At 45.5% G+C, this 25,470-nt stretch overlaps 1 protein-coding gene across 1 annotated transcript; it reads right to left on the bottom strand.

Annotated features, from left to right (window-relative positions):
• C16H17orf67 (chromosome 16 C17orf67 homolog) lies at positions 1-25,470 on the bottom strand. Its single transcript, XM_025363256.1, has 4 exons — positions 25,344-25,470; positions 24,451-24,551; positions 3,854-3,990; positions 1-441 (listed from the first exon to the last, which is right to left on the bottom strand). Exons 1-3 carry the CDS (start codon positions 25,396-25,398, stop codon positions 3,874-3,876), a joined length of 273 nt encoding a protein of 90 aa, XP_025219041.1. The 5' UTR covers positions 25,399-25,470; the 3' UTR covers positions 1-441; positions 3,854-3,873.

Below are 25,470 nucleotides of genomic sequence, written 5' to 3'. Positions count from 1 at the left end.
TAAATTTAATACCAATGTTTATTAGGGCAGAAAAGAAGAGGAAAAAAAATAGATGACAAAACAACTCAGCAACCCCAAGTGGTATGCTTCACTACTCTGAACAAGGATTCTCCAAATTCCTTAGGGCAGGCAGCCTGCCCCAACTCTGGGTCTGGGAGTTCCAGCTCCATCAGCCCCAGGTAAGATTCTAGTTGTTTCCACTCTTGCAAACTGATGGAAAGACCTTTGGCAGGTGTCTATGCTTTAAGCTATTAGTTTCAGTGACTTATGCAGGTTAGTAGAATGAAGCAATATATATATTTGCCATTTCCAAGGCAATCTTTGATATGCCCACAGTTCACAAGGTCTGAAGACATCCATTTCCGCAATTTAAAAACAAATGTAAAAAGCAGCCTTGTCTTGTTTCAACATTATCCAGGTTGTTGTCTATTAAAATGCTTGCTGAAAAAGAACAAGAAAATAACATTAGGATAATGACAATGATTGTGGTGGTGGTGGTGGTGGTGGTGATGATGGTGGTGGCAGTGATGGTGATGATGGTGATCATGCTGGTGGTAATAGTGATGATGGTTATGACGGTGGTGGTAGTGATGATGATGATTGTGGTGGTGGTGGTGATGGTGATGATTATGATGATGGTGGTGGTGATAGTGGTGATGGTAATGATGGGGTTGATGGTGATGATGGTGGCAGTGGTGTCGATGATGGTGGTGGTGGTGATGATGGGGTTGATGGTGATAATGGTGGCGGTGGTGACGATGATGGTGGTGGTGGTGGTGATGATGGTGATGATGGGGGTGATGGTGGTGACGGTGGTGATGGGGGTGACGGTGATAGTGGTGGTGGTGACGGTGATGATGGTGGTGAGAGTGGTGGTGGTGGTCATGGTGGTGGTAATGATGATGGGGACAATGGTGGTGACGGTGGTGGTGATGATGGTGGTGGTGGTGGTGATGGTGATGATGGTGGTGATGGTGGTGGTGTTGGTGATGGTGATGATCATGATGGTGGTGATTGTGGTGGTGGTGATGGTGGTGATGGTGGTGGTGGTGACGGTGATGATGGTGGTGAGAGTGGTGGTGGTGGTCATGATGGTGGTGGTGGTGATGATGGAGACGATAGTGGTGGTGGTGGTCATGGTGTTGGTGATGGTCATGGTGATGATGGTGGTGATGGTGGTGTTGGTGGTGGTGGTGATGGTGATGATGGTGGTGATGGTGGTGGTGGTGGTGGTAATGGTGATGATAGTGATGATGATGGTGGTGATGGTGGTGATGGTGGTAGTGGTGGTGGTGGTGGTGGTGATGGTGGTGATGGTGGTGGTGGTGATAATGGTGGTGATGGTGGTGGGGGTGATGGTGATGATGGTGGTGTGATGGTGGTGATGGTGATGATGGTGATGGTGGTGATTGTGGTGGTGGTGATGGGGATGATGGTAGTGATGGTGGTGGGGGTGATGGTGATGATGGTGGTGTGATGGTGGTGATGGTGGTGGTGGTGATGGTGATGATGGTGGTGATGGTGGTGGTGGTGGTGGTAATGGTGATGATAGTGATGATGATGGTGGTGATGGTGGTGATGGTGGTGAGAGTGGTGGTGGTGGTCATGATGGTGGTGAAGGTGGTGGTGGTGGTGGTGTGATGGTGATGATGGTGATGGTGGTGATGGTGGTGGTGGTGATGGTGATGATGGTGGTGATGGTGGTGGTGGTGGTGATGGTGATAGTGATGATGATGGTGGTGGTGGTGGTGATGGTGGTGATGGTGATGGTGACGGTGGTAGTGATGGTGATGATGGTGGAGGTGGTGATTGTGGTGATGGTGATAAAGAACAAGAAGGAGGAGGAGGAGAGGGGAAAAGGAGGAGACTAAGGAAGAGGAAGAGTAGACCAAGGAAGAAGAAACACCATCCAGCTGTCATTTTCTGAGCACTTCCTATGTGTGCCAGGGCAACACTAACTATTTTCCAGGCATTGACTTTTTAAATCCTAGAACCATAAGGAAGGAACCATTACTATCCTTACATTACAAATGAGGGAACTATTCAATCAGGCATTTTTTTTCTAAGGTTATTCAGTCAGTGACTGGAGGACTCATTATCTGAAGTCTGTCTGACTCCCAATTCCAAGTTGACACATTTCTCCAGCCACCGCTTCCTTGTATTTACGTAAGTGGGAGCTGCCTGGAGTGAGGCCTCTGCGGAACCCTGTGTTTGCAGGAGCTAGGCACCCAGGCTCACCAGCAGTGCCTGTCCTACCAAGAATCAGAGGCCTCAGTCACCCCTTGGAGGGTACTACTGTGGGGCTGAACCCAGAAACCTCTCCTTTAACTTCAACTGCACAACACTAATAAGTGTTTTAATTTTTAGAGTCACTTACTATGCACCAGGCTCCCTACACATCATTATTACCCCAACTTACAGAGGCAGAAGCAAAGAGTCAGTGAGGTTAGGTGACTTGCCCAAGGGCACAGAGCTGGAAATCAGAAAGTCAAACTCAGCTCTGGCCAGTTCCAGAGCTTAAGCATCCAATTACTCCACAGTTCTGTTTTCTGGAAGAAGCCAAGTGAGGGCTTCCAGTGCTAAAAGACAAAGGCCCTTGGTGCAGGGGAGGCCAGCACCCTGGGAGTTGGGAGCCAAGCCCAGGCACACCAGAACCCTCACCTAGAATAGAGCTCCAGCAGCTGGAAGAATTAGAAGAGGGATGTAGCCCACTCCTACCCCTCAAAAGCAGAACTTCTATTCCACTGCCAACAGGTGATCCTCTCACTATCTGTGAAAGCTTCCTCAGAGTGATTCCATGCCCACACACACACAGGACTGTGCAACACGGTCCACATAAAGCATGCAGATTTATGGTGGTCAGAAGCCTGGCATACCAACCACTGCCTAGCATGAGTTAGTAGCTTAATCATGCTCAGTTAGCTCCTCTTTAAAATGGGGTTAAAGTGCATACCCTGCAATGACACCAGGGTGTTAAAAGGATCATATGAGGCAATTTATGTTATATTATAAAGAGTGATTAATAGGAGTGTACCTGTGTCAATTCACAGTAGTACAAAATAAACAACAAAGGTATAAGATTTCTCTCACCACAAAGATAAACTACCTGACTATATCTTGTCCTGCTTGGTCCATAAAACTTACAGAGGAGAAATGAAATTCACTGGGCTTATCCTCTGAAGGAATTTTTCTACCTTATCTAACAGGATTTGGAAAGGGGGGAAGATGATGAGGACAGACAGGGAGAAGCAAACGGTCTCATCCAGGCACAGAGGTACGGAGTTGGGGGCATGCTGGGTGTGGGGGGAAAGCTGGGCAGTCCCCTGCTGGTAGGCTGAAAACAGAAACCCTGGGAAAAGGGAAAGACAGAGGGTGGGCTGGGCAGATTGGCAGCCTTGAAGGCTGCAGGAAGGCAGTGGGGAACATGAGCGAGATCTGGGAAAGAAGTTGTTGATCCTGATGACAGTAGTGATGATCGTGGTAGATGTCACAGGTTGACTCCACGAATGCTGAGCCCTCCCAAAGAGACCCGAGTCTCAACAAAATACACTTCTCCAGATTTGGGGTCCAGAGAGAGGTTTTCTGCATGGCAAATAGGGTCACATCCCTCCTCATTTGGGATCACTTTGTGACTCAATAAAAGTTAGGCTCCCCTGTGTGTCCCCCAGTGCTCCTCTCAACCTGGCTCCCCACTATGTCTCCTGCCTCACTCTTGCCACCCCCACTCCAAACCCATAAACTGCTAACCAGCTGGTCCCCCTGAGGCGTGGTCCAGAAAATCTCCCAGCCCATGCCATGCTATATCCCCCGCCACTCCTTCAGACAGAGGCCTGGGAGAGAGAAGGAGACGTACCAAGGCTGGTCCTGATCCCCTTACACAGGATGAACCCTGTTCCTGTCACAATGGGGTTTGCAGTGAGGGTTCAGCCAGTGCTCCAGGAACTGCTCCTCGGCGCGATGCTCCAGGGCGAGCAGGTGGTGCATGTGTTCCTGTCAAAACAAACCACACTGAAGAAGGCTTCATCCACAGTGACAGCCGAGGGGTCAGCATGCATGGCGTGGCTCTGGCCCCCTAGACAGGGCAGGATGGGAGGACAGGCAGGAAGGAGAAATTGACAGCCACATCCATGCCTCTCAGTAGGGAAGATCAGTCAGTATGACCCACCCAGTGAGCAAAATAAAGAAGTCTGACAATACTAAGTGCTGAGCAGGTGGATCTCCATGAAATCATGGAACAACCACTTCAGAAAACAACTGATTGCCTGTAATCGAGAAATTTCACTCCTACTTCAGTGGACCTCAAACTTTATCAGATACCACAGTCACCCAGAGAGCTTATTACAACACAGATTGCTGGGCCTATCCTATAGTTTCTGACTCAGTGGGTCTTGGGTGGGACTTGAGAAGTTGCATTTCTAACAAGTTCCTAGCTAATAGTTATATTGCTAGTTGCTCTGAGAACAAGAGAAACTCTTATATCAGGAGAGGTGTATAAAAATGTTTATAGCAGCAATAAATTTGTCATAGCAAAACACTGGAAACATGCCAAATAGACTCTTACAGGAGAATGAATCAATAAATTATGGTAGGGTTATGCCATGGAATATTACACAGCAGAGAACATTAATTATACTGTAGCTATATACAACAACATAGGTGGGTCTTAGAAATAGCATATTGAGTGAAAAGTCCAAGTAACTACATTTATAGCATGACACTATTTTTATAAAGTTCAAATATGTATAACTAAATCATGTAATATATTACTTATGGCCATATGCATTTCTGATAAAATCATCTTTTTTAAAAGACAAGGGATAAGCAGAAGAAAGCTAGGGTTGCTATGCTAATATCAAACAAAAAGACTTCAAAGTATAAAAAATGTTACTAGAAATAGAGAAGCATTTTGTAAAAATAGTCTGGCAGCTCCTTACAATATTAAACATAGAGTTACCATTTGTACTCCTGGCTAGCAACTGTACTTGTAGGTATATACCCAAGAGAAACAAAAAATGAATGTCCACACAAAAACTTGTACACAGATGTTCACACCAGCATCATTTGTCACAGCCAAAAACCAGAAGCAACCCAAATGTCCACCAACAAATGAATGGATAAATAAAATGTGCTACTTCCATATAATGGAATATTATTTGGCAATTAAAATGAATGAAGCAGTGATCCCTGCTACAATACGGATGAACCTTGAGAACATTATGCTAAGTGACAGAAGCCAGTCACAAAGGACCACACGGTGTACGATTCCATTCTTATGAAAGGTGGCCAGTCCTACACATTAATCTGTCCACAACAGAAAGCAGCTCCTTGCCCTGACTAGTCCTGCCCCTTACTGTGGCCAGCATCTCCATTGACTCAGGAACCCACTCCAGAACACGAACTGTCATTGCCTCCCTCACCCTCAAACTCAACATAGGACTGAGCATTAGAACGTTGAGGCTATCTCCTGAATAGTTCTCAGATGCCCTCCCTCATCTCTGCCACTTCCCTAGGTCAGGTCTTCACCATTGTCCACCAAGGCTGCCGCAGACTCCTGACCCCTCTGTCTGTCTCACCCATCTGTGTTGCATTCCTCCCACCCCATGCCTCCTCCCTCCTCCATCCCTGCTCCACTCTGACAGAGTGACCCAAAATGGTCAAAGGTGGCCCACCAGGGCCACCTTCCTCCTCAAAGACGTCACCAGTGCTGTCTGCCTGCAAGGAGTCAGCGCCTGCCTCTACCCATGGGTTTTGTCTGTGGCTCTGGATAGTGTACTTGCAAGCCAGCAGATGAGTGCAGCTTTGGGTAGGATTCCCCACCTTCCCCCACTCCTCACAACAGCAGGGAGTGACCCTGCCCTCCCACCTTGGTCTACAATTGTCATTGACAGCCTTTGTTAATCTCTATGCTTCTCAAGAACACAATTTCTCCCTGAAAAGGTTGCCTGAAGAGACTTTAATGAAGAGATCATTCACAGCCATGTGAGTAGGGTTAAGGGAACTATCAAAGAATATTCTAGCACCCAGGGACTAGCAATACGGGGAAGCCGTGACCATGCCTAAGTTTGCAGGGCCAAGGGTGGAGAACCCTTAGAGGAGCCAATAGGCCTGGGGCCAGGGGGGTGGGGCTGCTGTGGTCTTGGGGGCACAGCACAGCCTTTGCAAGGCAAGGAGGTAACAGGGAACAAACAGCCCATCCTCTCCCTCCTCTTCCCCTCAGTCTCCTGCAGGGCCCAATCAGAAGCCAGCCGGCCAGGGAACCAAGGGATTCAGTCTACAGGGGTCAGTCTCCTTGAGCACATAGTGGGGCACAGCAGGGTGGAGGATGGACTGGGGTCAGGGCAGAGAAAACCCGCGTCAATGCTAGGATGATGAGGAGTGGCAGGTGTGCTACCACCAGAGAAGGGAGCAGACAGCACAAATAACAGAGGGCCATGATAGGGCCTCTCTGCAACCTGCAGCTCATCAGTCTCTGAATACACCCATCCTTTGCATGAAATTTTTGTCTTTGCATCTCCTCTCTCTCTCAGTTTGCTCATGCTCTGCCCTTTATCAACAGGAATGTCACTTCCAGCCTTTGGGGCTGGCCTTCTCCTCCCAATGTGCCTTGGTCTTCCCCAAAGCCAGTTCAGGCTGTGAATTTTCTGTATGTGGGTTACTCACGGCATTATGTGCTATAAGTGATGCATAAAACAGAAAAATGATAAATCAACAGGACCTCTCTTAAATAAAAGAATAAAATGTGATTCCTCTTGTCTTAGTTATAAGGTCTCCTCCTTCCCTCTCCATCTTCTGGTGCAATCTCTGGCCTACAAGAACTGCCTATCATACTGAAGGTGGTTCATCATATCTCTGCTTATGGCAACCACATCGCTAGTTAAGCAAGAAGCTTCAGCGCACTCCTCTTCCTTGCTCTCCCAGCATCCAAGCAGCCTAACTCCTGTGAATGCTCCTGGATACCTTCTACCCACCCCAACTGCCTCTGCCCAGCTTAGGCCCCAGCCCAGGCCCCAGCCCTGGGGCTAGACCCCTGCCACAACCTCTGCAGGCTCTTACTACCCCTTGTCTTACCTTCTTCCTCTCGTGGAATTTTTTATTGTTTTGTTTTGTTTTCTTAATAGGCTTTATTTTTTAGAGCAGTTTTAGGTTCGCAGCAAAATTGAGCAGAAATATAGTGTTCCCATATATCCCCTGTCTTCACACAGGCACAGCCTCCCCCACTACCAACATCCTCCACCAGCATGGGATATTTGTTACAGTTGATGCACCTGCATTGACACATCACCATCACCAGTCCATAGTTGACATTAGGGCTCACTCTTGGTATTACACAAAAGCATGGCAGTTGGGCACCATGGCTCATGTCTATAATCCCAGCAATTTGGGAGGCCAAGGTGGGCAGATCGCTCGAGCTCTGGAGTTCGAGACAAGCCTGGGCAACAGGGTGAAACCCTGTCTCTACCAAAAATACAAAAAAAAATTAGCCAGGTGTGGTGATGCATGCCTGTAGTCCCAGCTATGGCATGAGGTGGGAGGATCTCTTGAGCCCAGGAGGTGGAGGTTTCAGTGAGCTGAGATCGCACCATGGCACTCTAGCCTGGGCGACAGTGCGAGCTTTTGTCTCAAAAATAAATAAATAAATAAAAATAAAAATAAAAGCATGGCACCTACATCTGCTTCTGATAAGGACCTTAGGAAGCTTCCACTCATGGCAGAAGGTGAAGGGGAGCTGATATATGCAGATCACATGGTGAGACAGGAGGCAAGAAAGAGAGGAGGTGCCAGGCTCTTTGCAACAATCTTCTCATGGGAACTAAGAGTGAAAACTCCCTCATTACCACCATTCATGAGGGATCCACCTCCATGACTCAAACACCTCCCACAAGGCCCCACCTCCAACACTGGGGATCAAATTTCAACATGAGACTTGGTGGGGCCAAACAAACCACATACAAACCCTAGCACTACCATTGCAATATCAGCAATATCACACGGAACAGTTTCACTGCCCTAAAAATCTGCTTTGCTCTGCCTGTTCATCTGCCCAACCCCTGGCAACCACTGATCTTTATACTGTCTCTATAGTTTTGCCTTTCCCAGAATGTCATGTAGTTAGAATCATAGAACATGTAATCGAATTTTCAGATTGGTTTCTTTTCTTCAGTAACATGCATTGAAGTTTAATTCCATGTCTTTCTATGGCTTGATAGCTCATTTTGTTTTAGGGTTGAATAATATTCCATTATCTGGATGTACCATAGTTCATTTATGCACTCATCAGGACATCTTGGTTGCTTCCAAGTTGGAGTAATTATGAATAAAACTGCTATAAACATGTGAGTGCAGGTTTTGTGTGGATCTAAGTTTTCAACTCCTTTGGGTAAACACCAGGGAGTGTGATTATTGAATAGTATGTTAAGAGTAGGTCTGGTTTTGTAAGAAACTGTCAAACTGTCTTCCAAAGTAGCTGCATCGCTTTGCATTTCCACCAGCAATGAGTGAGAGTTCTGTTGCTTCACATCCTCACCAGCATTTGGTGTTGTCCGTGTTCCGGATTTTGGCCATTCTAATAGGTGTATAGTGGCATCTCACTGCTGTTTTAAGTTGCATTTCCCTAATGACGTATGATGTTTCACATGCTTACTTGCCATCTGTATATCTTCTTCAGTAGATGTCCATTCAAGTCTTTTGTCAGAATGGGTTTTTAAAATATAAAAAACAAAAATAGCTTTATTGGTTTTTATTTTTATCACAACAGTGATACATATTACTTTCTTAAAGTCACGTAAAAAAAAAAGAAAGTTATAAAAAAAGGCTGAAAAATCCCTCTTGATTTTTCCATATCCTGTTGCAAAGCGATTTTTTTTTCTTTTTTTTTTTAGATGGAGTCCCACCCTGTCATCCAGGCTGGAGTGCAGTGGCACCATCTTGGCTTACTGCAAGCTCCACCTCCTGGGTTCACGCCATTCTCTTGCCTCAGCTTCCTGAGTAGCTGGGACTACAGGCACCCACCACACCGGGCTAATTTTTTGAATTTTTAGTAGAGATGGGGTTTCACCGTGTTAGCCAGGATGGTCTTGATCTCCTGACCTCGTGATCCACCTGCATCGGCCTCCCAAAGTGCTGGGACTACAGGCGTGAGCCGCTGCGCCCAGTCACAGGGTGATACATTTTTTTAATTCACCCACATTGCTTCTTCACTTAAAATGCCTGCATGCCTCTCACTGGGCTCAGGAGAAAGTTCTGATTCCTTAATGTGGCTAAGGGCTTTCCATGACCCAGCTATACCCATCTCCTGAGCCTCTTCACTGACCATCAATACACTTGAGCTTTGTTCTCCATCTTTCCCTGAACGGGCCATGCTTGCTGTTCTTTCTAAGGCTTCCAAAGCACCTGTTGTTTGCTCTGCCTAGAACACCCCTGTACCTTCTTATTTTCCCATCTCATCCTTACCTGACTTTTCAGGCCTCAGCTTAGATGTTACTTCCTCTAGGAAACCTCAGATTCCCCGTGACCCCACTTCTCTGGGTCCCCAAAGCTCCATAGACTTTTCCCAGCGTAGCCCTCCCTGGTCATTCTGTGTGGCAGTGAGCTCTCCCTGAGAGTGGGGACTTTATTGGCCTGCCTCATATTGTTTAGTGGAGGTGGTAGGTGGGTTGGCTCATATATTGGTATCAAAATTTGATGTTCCAGCTGGGTATGGTGGTGCACACCTGTAGTCCTTGCTACTCAGGAGGCTAAGGCGAGAGGATTACTTAAGCCCAGGAGTTTGAGGCTTCAGTGAACTATGATGATGCCATTGTACTCCAGAGCAGGCAACAGAGCAAGACTCAAGCAAAACTCAAAACAAAAACAAAAAACTTGATGTTATTTTTTGTTCCTTCCAAAAGAGAATGGATAGAGAAGGGAATGATTTTTAACTTGGAGTGTGTTTTTGATATTGTCCTGAAGGAAATGTTGGTGCTGTAATTATAGGATGTAAACCATTGCAAAGTATGCATAGAACGGGTCCATACAAACTGCAGAAGAATAATCAGAGAAGTGGCATTTCACCTTAAGAAAGAGTAGACATACTCAGTCGTACTTGTGATGTGATTAAATTGTTTTTGGCATGTATCAATATCATAAAAATTCTAAATCATGGAAACCTTCCTATGGCATTAAGAAGGCTTTAACGAAGGGTCCACTTTAGAACTCTAAGTTTTTAAGTTTTTAGAACACCCTCTAGGAACTCTGCATTCTATATCAAATGTAGTCATTTAAAAAGAAAGAAAAAAAAAGAATGTGCAAAGGAAGGAATTATGAAGTGTCCAACTTTTCTGATTTTTTTCTTTCCCCCAGGACCCATGCAGTTTGGATTTGTTTTGGTTATGGTTGTTGTTTTCATTTAACTCATCAAAATACACTCAGTGTTCTGGCAGGAAGTCTCTGGGTCAGCTGGGGTAGAAGGCAGATGGTGAGAGGGCTCCTTGTAGGATCCAACAATGATTCCCTGGCTGCTTTCTGAACATTTTTGCAGATTTTGGGCTGAGCTCCTTTCCTATCCAGGGAGTCTTTGGCCAGAAAAATAGTAATTGGGAGGAACAGGAAGGCCGTGTGCAGTCTTGTAAATAAGGAACAACAAGTTCCCAGCACATAACTTTACTTGTTCAACTATTCTGTGGAAGCAGCACACTGAAGGAACCCCTGCTGCCTGCTTCTTGCTGGCCTGTTGGCCAGACAGGGAGGAATAGAGGCTAAGAGTCTCAGTCTCCTTCAAACCTGGACTCTGTCTTATTGCTTTACCTCTCCAGCCTCAATTTGTTCATCTGCAAGACTGGGATTGCACTAGCACTTGCTTCCTTAAGGTAGTTAACTTGCTTCCTTGGGTTAGATATTAAATGAAATGGTGCAAATAAAGTTTTGTGCCAAATAAGTAGCCTGCATTTGTCCCTCTAGGTCCATTCTCTCCCCCTTTTCACCTGGCTGTGGGACCCAGATTAATTGTCGGCATAGACTCCCTTGGCCTGTGGCTTCTGGTTGGGTTTCATCAGTGGGAGGTACCAGAACAGATTAGAGGGTAGGAGGAGGGAGAGGTCAGAGTATTCAATCCCCTAGTTCCTCCCCAAGGAGTCACAGCCACACCAAGCATAAATACAATCACAAAAGAAATCATTTAAGCTTGAATGTCATCTTTTTAAAGAATTTCCAGGCCGGGCGCGGTGGCTCAAGCCTGTAATCCCAGCACTTTGGGAGGCCGAGGCGGGTGGATCACAAGGTCAGGAGATCGAGACTATCCTGGCTAACATGGTGAAACCCCGTCTCTACTAAAAATACAAAAAACTAGCCGGGCGGTAGCGGGCGCCTGTAGTCCCAGCTACTTGGGAGGCTGAGGCGGGAGAATGGCGTGAACCCGGGGGGCGGAGCTTGCAGTGAGCCGAGATCGCGCCACTGCACTCCAGCCTGGGAGACACAGTGAGACTCCGTCTCAAAAAAAAAAAAAAAAAAAAAGAATTTCCACAGTTCACCCCAGCAATTGGCTGCATCCCTTTCCTGAAGGCCACAGCTCCTAGGAGGCTGTCCTCTCCAGCTCCGGGAACCATCTGCCTCCCTTACTCCTTCATGGTCTAGAGACTGTTAACCCTGATCCTTTATCATTTCTTGTTGGTTAACCTTAATCCTGCCCACGCCTTTGTAAAAAGTCTCTTTATTAAACACTCTTCAGGTACCCCATCTCCTGCTGGGACCCCAATACTCCAGGGGCTTGGCACACCATTCCTGGAATGTAGTAGGAACGCATTAAATGCTAGCTGTTAACTTTGGTTACTATTAGATAACAAAGATCTGAGTACACACCAAGGTTGTGAAGGAGAGCATCTTTCCCAGGAACTGGTACACAGGAAACTTTCCGTAAAGGCTTGTTGAAGAAAAGACTACAGCATCATTCTTCAAAGCGTGATCTGTGCTCCCCTCAGGGGCCCATAAGGCCAAATAATTTTTAGAATAACACTCAGACATTATTTATCTTCTTGCTGTATTGGCATTTTCACTGATGTGCCAAGGCAGTGGTAGGTAAAATGACTGGCACATTAGCAGGAATCCAGGCAGTGGTACCCAATTCTATTAGCGGTCATCGTATCCTTCCCCACCACACACTCACAGTATGAAAATAAAAATAAAACATTCTTAAAATGCCAGTTGCCCTGAAGAATGCCCTGGTGAAACAGTATACAGCAACCCAAATGGGCATATGCAGGCAGTACTTCTGCTGTATGACAAAGTGCAATGATTTTCACAAGGAAAAGCACGTGTGCAATTGCTGGTGTTGAACTGGCTATGCATGTTTTATGTGCACATTGGGCAGACATCTTGACAATGAATGAAGTAAGCCTGTCACCTCAAGGAAAACAATTTACAGTATTTATTAAATTGAGCTTCCCACAGGAAACCGGATTTTTGAAAACTTGCATCTGCTACAGGAGGCTGGCAACTTCCCAATACTTAAAGACATTTATAATGAGATCACTGGTGATATTAACGAATGTCACTACTGATACACAGCACCTTTTATAATTATATACTCATTTGCATCTTTACTCATTTAATCTCTGTCCCTCTCAGTCAAATATCCAACCAGTTTTTTTATGGCAGTGACCAAAGTATATCTGGTCTATGACTTAGTGCTTGGCACACAGTAGGACCACAACAAAGCTCACTGGAAAAATGTATAAAGGAGCAAACGAATAAATAAAATAACTGTTCTTTCCCCATAATATTGCTAAATCCTCCTTGGAAATGTCTTGACATGTGTGTCAATCTGCTCATTATAACAGCCTAGGCCAAATGTACATTAAAAGCATCAAAAAGTAATATATATTTCACACTCCTAAACACCAACTGAAATCATCACTGAAGAAAAACAACCAAAACAGACACACATTGAGAACAAGAAAGAAATCAGCACTGGTTTCCATGACATTTCACAATTTACTTAAAATGTTAGGAAAATGAATATGCCACAAACGCCTAAAAAGCAATCATTAGTCAAATCAAAAGGCAAATTGCAAATCTCCTGAAAACCACAAATTCAACAATTGCACTGGCTGAGTTAGAAATGACCCGACATTAGCGATAATCTCAAATGTTCCTGGAGCAAGGAAGAAGAGGTATATGGAAAATAAGTTTTAATTTCTTCAGATTCCTTTCTCCAAGTGGGGGGGGGGGGTGTAAATTAAAGCAAAACAAAACCAATATCTGTGTTCCATGTCAAATGCCAACTGTAATGATTTAAATATTTCTCAGTAACTAGAGCAGAAATTAAAAGTAGTCCTTTATTATGGCTCTGGACTGGTGTGATAACGAACTTGTCTTCTTGCTGTATTGGCATTTTCACTGATGTGCCAAGGCAGTGGTAGGTAAAATGACTGGCGCCTTAGCAGGAATCCAGGCAGTGGTACCCAATTCTATTAGCAGTCATTGTATCCTTCCCCACCACACACTCACAGTATGAAAATAAAAATAAAACATTCTTTTATACGTTTGTAAATAAAACATTCTTTAATACCCACCAGAACTTGACCTATGCTGAGAATCATAAAGTGGACAGCTATTCTATCGAGGCAGGGCCTTTTTCCAAGAAGGCAAAATCCTTCCCGTGACATTTTTGCAGAATTAAAGATCCATCAGCATTTGGAAAAATTATTTTGCTCATTAGTACAAGCAAGGTAATCCCATAGATAGAATGGTGGCTCAGAACTTAACTACACTGGAACACTGAAGGCTCAGCCCAGAAGGAAGGCAGAACAGTGCTGTGGGCAATTTACACCTCGGTCACTCCAAACTGGCCTTTGAGGTAATGGGGAACAAAAGGGTAATGGAGTTACTACACACATTTGTCAAAGAGCTAAACATGAAAGTATATTTTACAAAGTCTACTTATAATAAAGCTAATATAATTTATGCTTGCCAAACAAGAACATTCCTTAAAGGATCACAGGCCAAAATGGAATACTTCCTAGGAAAGTGTATTCCCAGGTTTCACAAGCACTTACAAATATAATCACAAAAGAAATAATTTAAGCTTGAATGTCATCTTTTTAAAGAATTTCCACAGGTCAATCGAGCAATTGGCAAACAATCTCTTCCCTAAAATTTGAGTAGATTAAGAGAAATTTAATGAGTCTAAGTGAGGCAATAGAAAATTTTTTTTGGAATAACCTTCGGGTTTTACAGCAGAGCTATATCCCACAAAATTTCTATCCTGGAGAGAAGCAAAGAAGGGAATGGAAAGAAGTAACAATCATTTAGTAAATGCCAATACTGTACTGTGCTTGGTGGTGGGGACCCAGAAGTGAAACAACTAGTCCATCTCCTCAAGTAATTTAGAACAGTCTAGTAGAGAGACACTAAAGAGTCAAAAACAGCAACCTTGTGCTGCAAGTGCTATGCTAGTGGGATGTTCTGATTTACTAGGGGGAGGCACCAAGAAGGCTCTCAAAAACGACATCATTTAAGGTGAGTTTCTGGGGATGAATAAGAGTTAACCAGGTAAACAAGAGCAGAAGATACAACTACAAAAGCAGATGCCATGGGAGGAGAACTTGCAACACACCATCATCCCACATACATTGTTTCTAGTCATGGATTTCCAATGCCAATGAATGGCACTAAGTTGCCTATACAAAACCCTACAGGTTATTTTTTATCCCTACTCCTCCCTGCCTGCACCCACTCCTCCTGCCCCAGCAACAGCCCACTGGTCTCCAATTCAAGATACAATAATCATGTTCCCATCATATCTTTACCTTAAAACCTCTACTAGAATACTGTCTCAGAAGACAGTTACATTGAATACTAAACATAACATGAATTGTTTAAAGTCTTTTGGAAAATAATTCAATAATATATACTAAAAGTTTTTTAAATACTCTGATTCTTGGACCTAGTAATTCATTTTCTGGGAATATACCCATAGAAAATACTTTAAAATATTAAAAGTACTTTATGCACAAAAACGTCCTGAGTGTTGTTTATAACAGAAAAATATTGGAAATGATCCAACTATCTAACAAAAGAGGATAATTCAGTAACATTATAGTTACAAATAGCTTATAATAGTACGAGGACATGTGTATGTTAATATTAAGGGAAAAAACAGGACAGAAAATTGTAGATACTTTTTAAAAAATATATACCAAGACTAAAAAGAAACACATTTTTTATATGCCTGTCTTTGGGGAGAAGGGGCAGGACTACAGTTGATTTTCCTTTTTTTTTTTTTTTTTTTTTTTTTTTGAGAGGGAGTCTTGCTCTGTTGCCCAGGCTGGAGTGCAGTGGCGCAATCTCGGTTCACTGCAAGCTCCACCTCCTGGGTTCACGCCATTCTCTTGCCTCAGCCTCCCAAGTAGCTGGGACTACAGGTACCCACCACCACGCCCAGCTGGTTTTTTGTATTTTTAGTAGAGACGGGGTTTCACTGTGTTAGCTGGGATGGTCTCAATCTCCTGACCTCGTGATCTGGCTGCCTCGGCCTCCCAAAGTGCTAGGTTTACAGGCGTGAGCCACCACACCCGGCCTACAGTTGATTTTCTTTCATTCTTTTGACTCTTTCTTGGCTTCCAATTTTTCAATAGTATATGTGAAAGGTTTAAATATTTTTAATTATACAAGTAATTACTCTAGTATACAATTCAAACATCAAATCACTACCTTTAATCCTAGTCTCCTAAATGAGATGATACAGTTAAAAGTCAACTGATTACCTCTCTAGACCTTCTTTTAGAAATTTACATGCATATCGATGTACCTATATAAATATTTCATCATATAGTATTGTTCTGGGTGTGAGTCCCAGGAAGGCAGAATTTTACTCTGTTGCCCAGGTTGGAGTGCAGCAATCATAGCTCACTTCAGCCTTGAACTCCTGGGCTCAATCGATCTCCCACCTCAGCCTCTCCTGAGTAGCTGGAACTACAGGTACATGCCACCCCACCTGACCAGGACCGTGAATTTTTTTTTTTTTTTTTTTTTTTTTTTTTTTTTTTTTTTTTTTTTTTTGAGACGGAGTCTGGCTCTGTCGCCCAGGCTGGAGTGCTGTGGCCGGATCTCAGCTCACTGCAAGCTCCGCCTCCCAGGTTTACGCCATTCTCCTGCCTCAGCCTCCGGAGTAGCTGGGACTACAGGAGCCCGCCACCTCGCCCGGCTAGTTTTTGTATTTTTTAGTAGAGACGGGGTTTCACCGTGTTAGCCAGGATGGTCTTGATCTCCCGACCTCGTGATCCGCCCGTCTCGGCCTCCCAAAGTGCTGGGATTACAAGCTTGAGCCACCGCGCCCGGCCCGTGAATTTTATTCAGAGTAAGACAGGAAGTCATTGGCAGGTTTTGTGCAGGAGAGGGTCATGATCTTGTTTACACTTTAAGAAATAACTCTGACTGCTCCATTGAGAGCAAGACAGGAAGTAGGGAGACCATGACAAGATTATTGCTTAGTCCACTCTACAAATAATTGTGGTGGAGGTGGCGGTGGAGGGTGAGAAGTAGTCAGGTTCTGGATTTGGAGGTGGTCCCATTAGCTCAATGTGGAACGCTAAGGCAGCAGTCATTATGAGGGTAAAACAGGGAATTTTGTTTGGGGCTGTTAGATCTGAAATGCTTGTTAAATATTCCAGTACAAACAGTGGTATGGAGTGGACAGTCATGTAAATGACCGGGAAGAAGTCAGGCTAGAGATAGAAGTGTGCACCATCAGCAGGGAGGTGAGCTTTAAAGCCACATGGAGGGCAGAGCCCTGGGACCCCCTGACATTTAAACAACTGTCAGAGGCCAAGAATCCAGTAAAGGAAACCTAGCAGCAGGAGCCACCAAGTGGAATGAGAAGCTTGGGCGAGGCATGCTGGGAAAGTGGAAACCAAGTGAGCAGAGTGCCCAAAAGGAAGAAAGAGAGATCAATTGTGTCAAAAACTAACATGCACTTGTTCCCAGTCCCAGGATGCCAGGAGCAGAGATGGACCACCTTTGCAGTTCTCCAGGGTGAACAGGGATCACCTGGGGGTTAGCAAGGCACAGATTTGCCTTCAGGAAGTGTGGAGAGGAGCCTGGGTCTGCATGTCTGACGGGATCCCAGATAAGGCCCGTGCAGCCCAGCTGGGGATCATATTTTGAACAGCAAGAGTTTAGACTACAATCCTGAAAATCAACATAAGCACATTCATCACTAAGGAAACCTTCAAGGAAAGCTCAGAATATTTTTCCACCTTCTTCCCTCTAAACCCAAACCTAGCCCTTCTTTTCGCAAAGCCTGATCTTCATTGATTTCTCCCCAAGCAGATGTTTTTTCTCTGTCAGGATCTTGAGCCTTCATTATACCATGAGCTCTCTAACATGATGGGGCCACTTTGTCTAAAGTAGAAAGTCAAGAGAATCACTTGAGCCCAGGAGGCCGAGACTGCAGTGAGCCATGATTGCACCACTGCACTCCAGCCTGGGCAACACAGTGAGATCCTGTCTCAAAAATAAATAAATAAATAGTAGCAAGTCAATTCAGCTGAAACCTACGTGCCTCCAAAAGCGATGTCCTCAAGCAAATTAGGTCCAGCCTTCGGAGAGTGTTCATCCCATTCCTGTGAAGTCTAGAACCCTACTCTCCAAAATCTCTGAAAATGTGGGGTCAAGTTTATTCTGAATTATTCTCATAACCAATTTCTCTACCCCTGCAACTTCCACATTCTAGGCAGTCCCTTGCTCTCGTCAGCCCCCACCACCCATATAATACACCCCTGCCATCCACCATTCCCTCAAGGAACTACTAACACAAAGTTTCTGTATGTAGCGGACTTGTCCTAAGGTTTGGGGGTAGCAGTGGGTAATAACAGCACAGAGCAGAAATCAACTTTAAACTCAGTGTTGAGAGTTACCATAAAATAAATGTATCAGTTATTCCTGCTGCTGGGAATTTCAGTGGTTTGCCCTCCTTGGGTTCTACCTTCCCACCTTCTACTTCATACGCTACCTCTATTCGCTGCCTCCATACACTCAAAATCCCTCCTTCTCTCTTACCCAGAGCCATCTGTCTCCCTCTGATCTCCCTCTCCATCCCCTCTGGGCCTCGTCTTCGTCCATCTAGGGTCCCCACAAGGTGTCCGTGCTCCTCTGAATTGAATACTGGCCCTCCCTACAGTACAGGGTTACCCAGCAATCTTCTCAAAAGCACTTTGTCCTTCCCACCACCAAGTCGGAAAAGAACACCTTGTTGCAGTGAATCAGCAGGATCTATGTCAAACAGTCTAGCCCTTTGTGTGCACGGGCACAGCTTGTCTCAACCTGTTTCCAAAATGCCTATAAATCCACAGAAGCCAACCTCTGCCAATATTTAAGCCAAGTGTTAAGTTTATAAACATGGCTCAGTAGATCTTCATGGGGAGAGACTTCTGCAAATCTTCATACTTGTTTTCATTTTGAATTCTTAACACCTCCCCTAAAGCACCATTTGTTTACCCTCATCAGTGGCCTCTTCCCTCTCTGAAAGTGTTTTCTTTTGCACAGTCCCTTAACACGGAGAAGCAAAATAAAATAACCTGACCAGTCATCTCCTGGTAATTTAGAGTGTGGAGGGTTGTGTGTGAGGGTGTGTGGGTCTGTTCTCAAGGGCACATGCATTCTCCAATGATCACTAACTCTACTCATTTGCCCAAGTCCACTTGTTTGTCTGCTGAATACCATGGCAAGAAGGTGCAATAGAGCATCCAAAACGTCACTTCCTATTTCCCAGGTATGACAGCATCTAAAGGCAAGCATTTAAGAGGCTGCATCCTGAACTTCTAAAGGGCCCCTGGAAACAAGATCTAATCACATCATTCCCCTGCTTGAAATCCCTGCACAGTTCCCCACTGTGTACAGAAACCCAACTCTGCTGTGGCATCCAAGGACCTTCCAACCCAGCCTCACAACACCTGGTGATGCCATCTGCCATCACTCCACACAACCGAGGTCCTCAAGTCAAGGTGAGAGTAGAAGAGGGGGCTGGAACTCAGACCTTCTGAAAAAATACTCAGCAAGGCCTTTTCAAAACACACAAACACAAACCCTCACACACGCCTCACACATACACAGCCTCACACACACCCCTCATACACACCCTCATCCACAGATCCCTCACACACACTCCTCACACACAACCTCACACACACACCGCTTATACACACTCTCACCCACAGACCCCTCACACACACCCCTCACACACCCCTTACACACATTCACACACTCCTCACACATACACCCTCACATACCCCTCTACATGCACTCACATACACCCCTCACACACAGACCCCTCACGCACACCCCACATACACACCCTCACACATACACCCTCACACACACCCTTCTACACACACACACCTCACACAGACCCCTCACACACTCACACACTCCTTACACATACACCCTCACACACTCACACACCCCTTACACATATACTCTCACACACACCTGCACCCTCACACACCTCTCAGACCCCTCACACACACCCCTTATACACACCCTCACACACACCTTCACACACCCCTCACACATACTCCTCACTCACACCCTCACACACACTCCTTGCACAGACCCCTCACACACACCCCTCAGACATCCCTCATACACCCTTACACACACATCCTTCACACACACCCCTCACACTTCTCACACACAACCTCACACTCCTTGCACAGACCCCTCACGCACACCCCTCACACACCCCTACCTCACACACACTCCTTACACGCACCCCTCACACACACCCTCACACACACCGCCGCACCCCTCACATACATCCTCACACACATGCATCCCTCTCCCAGACCCCTCATGCACCCTCCCACACCTTCACATACTCCTGACACATATACCCCTCATACAATTCTCATATTTGAATACACATACCCTCACACACACACCCCTCACACACACAAACCCCTCACACGCACAAACCCCTCACACACACCCCTCACACATATACACACCCCTCACACATATACACACCCCTCACACATATACACACCCCTCACACATCCCTCTCACACACATTCACATGCACATACACAGACACAATACTGGCAGCCAAATTCACAGCATGGTGCATCCATCCCACCCTCTTCCCGAGCAAAGGGACATCTGTGCGCAGCTGTTCTTGGCCTACACTCAGAAACAGGGAGGGTGAGGAGGTCTTGGCAAAAGGCAAAGAGCCAGAAGGGCTGGCTCCTAGGAGGCAAAGGCCTGAGCCTCTGAACTCCCTCCTTCCCAGGCTACAAAGATGTGGGCCCATACAGCAGCTCTAGTGCCAGCCTCTGACCTCCCCTGGCCATAGGTCCAGCCTCTTCGGCTCCTCACCACCCAAGGACAAACCTGAGGCCACTGCCTCTTATGCTCCAACTGGGAGTGCAGGGCCGGGATCATTTTTACAGTCACAGTTAAATGCAGTAAATTACCTCTTTTTACGTGCCAGTGACTGGCATTATTAATTTTGCTTTCAGTAAATCCATAAAAGAAGAAGTCAACAAGGAGACCCAAGAGGCATGAGTGGGTCAAATAAGTAAGTCGAGGATGTGGAATACTCCCGGCAGCAGGGCCAGCATGAGGTGAGAGGCCTGTGGTTTCTAGGGACACCCCTCCAGGGGCCTCAAAATAAACTGCCTGACTCCTCACTCGGGTTGGTATCCTGCTGCCTCTGGCTCTTCTGCCACATTGCAGACTGGCACCAAGAAACCTGTGTCAGCCCCAAGGTTCTATCCAGAGCCCTACAATATGAGACCTGAAATTAGACATTCTGGAATCTAGGCCAGATTCCAGCCAAACTCTGCATTTTACAGATGAAAAAACTAGGCTTCCAAAAGAGGGAGTGACTTACCCAAAGTCCACAACTAGTTAGCGGCAGAATATGGCCTGGAAGTGCACTGGGTGGAATGTTCTTCCCGCCTCATCCCTACCCCCTGCACTGCCTGAGAACTCCTAGTCATCTTTCAAGCCACAGCTGGGGGTCACCTCCTCTGGGAAGCCTTCCCAGCCTCCCCTTTCCTTCCAGTTAGAGCTCGAGACTCTCTGCTGCAGAGCCACAGTTCATTGTACCACATAACCTTGTTAGTGAGCCCAAATCAGGCTGGAGCTCTCTGGCTCCACCTCCACACAGTGGGCACCTTGCATAAGGAAGAATGTCTGGTTTATCTTGCATCCTCAGTCCCCGGTGCTTAGTAGGGCACAGTCAATATAAAATCTAATTAAGTGCACATCTTGATCAGCACCCACCACTTGACCCTCTCATCTCTCTTTTTGTCTAAACAACTAAGATACTCTCCATACCGCTCACTTCAACATTTAACAGCTTTCTAAATGCTTTTATGTTCCCAACTAGACCACAGGAACTGGTACACACGTGGCCGATTTCTCCCAGATGGCCTAGCCCAGTGGTTCTCAGTCTCAACTGCAGGTTGGCATCACTGGGGCTTTGGCCCCATCCCCCATACCTAGGTCTCACCCCAGGCCACCCCTCTGGGAGTGGGACCCAGGCATCAGAATTTCAATTCCCCAGGTGGTTCCAGAATGTAACCAAAGTTAAGAAACACATTTCTAGAAAAAATATGATACCAGAAACTATTTGTTGATTCAGCCAGTTCTGTGTGTGTTCAAGTGAGTGCAATTATAGAGAAAGACAGAGAGAGACACACACAGCGTGACAGAGAGTAAACAAGAAAAAGTTTACTTGGCAGTGTGTAGACTTGGTTCCTCTCCTTTGGCACTATTGACATTTTGGGCCAGATAATTCCGGGTTGTGGAGGCTGCCCTGTGCCCTGTGTACAGTGTTTAGCAGCATCCTTGGCCTGGACCCACTGGGTGCCAAAAGCAATGCTCCACACAGGTGTAACAACCAAAAATGTCTTCAGATATTGTCAAATGTCCCTGGGGATGAGGAGGCATAATTACCCATGGATGAGAAGTACTAGTATAGACTAGCCACCCAATAATTGACTGCATGTTTGTTTCACATTTCAACTGTAAAACCTATGACCACTTTTCCACACTGGACTGAGTGCCTGAGGATTCTGAATATTGGATCAAGTGTCTCTGGGAGGGACATGGAGGACGGGATGGTGGCTCAGCAACAAGTTCTGAGGCAAGAAGGAGTTACATGGAAACTAATCAGATAGGTTCAAGGCAGTTAAGAGGAGCAGGTGGTGGTCAAGCCCATAAAAGATGAGCAAAACAAACCAGAAAAAGCCAGATATTCAGTAAAATTGCAAAGTTGGAAGCAAGCAGAGGGCTGTCAAGGATTAAGGGAAGTGACGACCACAAGTGGGAAAAGGCAAACAGAGAAGGAGCTTTCAGAAGTTTTTGAGCAGGGGAAGGACCACGCAAAATAGGGTTTTAGGGCCAGAGTCTAGCCTGGCATGTAGGCTGGCATATGGACAGGGTGCAGGAAGGGTGGGGGGCAGGGAGCTGGGCTGCAACAGTTCAAACCCACCTGTTCACCCACACCTACAATGCCTCAGTTAGGACAAAGACTGTTATTCCACAGACAGAGTTCAAAAGAGCCAGGTGCAGATGCTGGCACAGAAAATGTCAGGGGGCAGATGTGGGAGTCATTAGAGCTGCCTCTCGAGCACCTTGAGCAGGAGCCACTGCTTTGAGGACCCTTCAACCAGCTCCCCCAGCCCCTGCCAGGTCCCTGAGGAAGAGCTGCAGAATGGCTGCTCCAGGCATCTTGCCAAAGCACAGGGGGCCAGCCAGAGCTCCCCGACAGGATCCCTCCCTCCAGGCATCCTCCTCCCCATCACAGTTGTGCACATGCTGCCCCTCCTTCACCCCACCCCCTCCTCCTATGCCTCCCCCACCTTGCTCTGTCACCCCCACTCTCTTGGCTTCTCTATCTCTCTGCATTCCTTCTCAGCCCTTTCAGGGTTCCTCTTCCCCTGCTCACCTCTGAGTGTTGGTGACCCCAGACTTTAATCATGGGCCTCTTCTCTCATTGTCTCAAACTCTCTAACACCCAGACCTGTACTCCCCCAACTTGAAAAATCCTTCAGTTGTTCTCTACTAGACACAAGATAAAACTCAAGGTACTCAAACCTGTCTCGATCTTGCCCTGCCCACCTCCCAGTCCCCTCCAACCTTGCACTTAAATATTCTGAGCTACCTCTTATTCTACAAAAAAAAAAAAAAAATTAAAAGCCACATCTATCCCTAACAACCTGAAGTCATCTGTTCTTAAATCATACTGCATAGCAGCCATTTGCTTACTTCTGTCTCCACCACAGACTTTGAGCAGAAACCTACAGCCCCAGAACCTAGCAGGTATCTGGTACTTAATACTCAGAGGAGTACTTACCATTTGCTGAGCACTTTCTAAGTGCTTTCCTAAGAAGTACTTTGTTTTACCATCATAAAATAATTATTTTACATTATTATTTATAATAATATTATAGTAATATCAGCAATTGTATTTATTATCCCCATTTTATAGATGAGAGTACTGAGCTACAAAAATGTGAAGAAACTTCCCCAAACTTACCCAGTTAGAAAACAGGGAGATTCAAACCCAGTCTGACCCCAGAGTCAGCACTCTTCATCACTGTGCAATACTATATCTTAATAAGAACCTTTAAACGAAATAATCAAATTATGCATGAGATTTTGCAGTGAATGAAGGCAAATGCTACTGCAGCTCTTTCTGAGCCTCAATATGGAGATTCAGGGAAGACAGGATAAGCATCGTGCCCAGATGAAGGGGCCAGGATGGGAGACCAGCCTGACAGACATGGCTTCCCAGACATTCTAACTTTGCTGGGTCACTGCTACTTCCCTTCATTGCGTGGCATTTTAGCCACCAAAGTCACTATCATTTTAGCAACAGGAGGAAACAAGCCAGGCCTGAATTGGGTCCGGGGCCAGCTAGCAGGGTCTAGTAACATCTACTCACAGAAAGCCTGGCTCAGAAAGACTAGGCAGGTGGATATCATGACCCCACAGGGCAGAAGTAAGGCCAGAGACCAAAATCAGAGAGATGAGATCAGAGCAGAACTCCTCGGGCAGCTGGGGCAGAGATTCTCCCTGCCTGGACAGACCATCATTGACCAAGGATGCTGGTCCAGCCTGCCCCAGGGCCTAAGGGAAGAGGCAGGAGATGGGCTTAGCATTGGCTAAAGGGAACAGCTCCCAGCAAGCAGGACAGGGGTGACATTCAGCAGCCCTCTCCAGATTCTGGAACTCCCACCGTTGGCCCCATTATTTCTATTTTAAGTTACCCTGTTCATAACAGGTGAGTCAGGCTGGCACCTCCAGAGGAGAAAATGCATAGGTAAAAGATTGAGATTGCATGTATCTTATACCTGAAACTCTAACCGAACCCCCAATTAGCAGCCCATGCTGGGACCAACACCTAGTTTCATAATGAATCGCATTCAAATGATCACATTTTCTTTAAAACCGCCAGAGCCAAGCACTTACCCGCATTGGCTCGTCGGGGAATCCAGGTTTGCTTGGTCTATCCTGTCGCCGAGATCTTAGGAGCTGTTTGGCCTGCTTCTCCGTCAAAATCGGGGAGGTCTCTGGAAAAGTCGGGAAGGTGCCTTAAGGACGCTCAGGTTCAGGAGTTCATGAGCCATCTCAGCAGTCCAAGGCAAAAGATTTGCAAGTTCAATTTTGGTTAAAACACGAAATTCTTTCCCGGGGACCTGTCCCAAAGGACGCAGCATTCCAGAGGGCTCAGGAAGCAATTTTGAATTGTTTCGAACATAGTTAACTCAGAGCAAAAGTTGCACAACCTAAACATATTTACTGATTGTAATGGTCCATCTCTTTAAAAGTGAGGATTATTTTAATGGATCTTCAGTTCACTGCTCTGTGTCTCTTAGGCTTGCTTTCATGGAAGTTTTTTTAATCCTCAATACACTAAATCAAGTTTAAAGTCATTACTGGAAGATGCCCAGTGATAAGAAGACTATGTTAAACTTGATCATCACAACCCCTCAAAGGAGATAGTACAAAAGTGCTTTGATAATTACTTGCAAATTTTAAAAGACATTATCATAATAAAAATATATCAAATTTTGGTGATCTCATATAAACTCTAAAATAAGCTATCAGAAGCTGAAAATTTATCAGCATTTTTGAGAATTAGTGCTCAAATACATTTCAAGATTTTTTTAAAAAATATATAATGTAACTTTAATGATAAAAATTCTGGAAGCCGGCTCTTATGGAAAAAAAAAAGAAAAGAAAAAGCATTGAAATATCTATATACCCTATATATTATTTAAAATTTTAAAAATTAACTGTTAAATAGACTATTATTTATCATGTCAGCATAGAAATAGACTGTTTTTGGAGTCAGTGCTCACCTGAGAAGACAGTCAGTAAGGTAAGAGACAGCACGAGCACAGGCAATGTCTTCATCCTGCCTTGGTTCCTCTGCCTCTTGCTGAGTGAATCCTCCCAGATGGACTCAACCAACTTGAAGGAAGCCCC

Source organism: Theropithecus gelada, chromosome 16 (genome assembly GCF_003255815.1).
Source record: "Theropithecus gelada isolate Dixy chromosome 16, Tgel_1.0, whole genome shotgun sequence".
In the NCBI taxonomy this organism is placed as follows: Eukaryota; Metazoa; Chordata; class Mammalia; order Primates; family Cercopithecidae; genus Theropithecus; species Theropithecus gelada.
The sequence above is the reverse complement of the archived record's forward strand: the minus strand, read 5'-3'. Positions and strand labels throughout refer to the sequence as shown.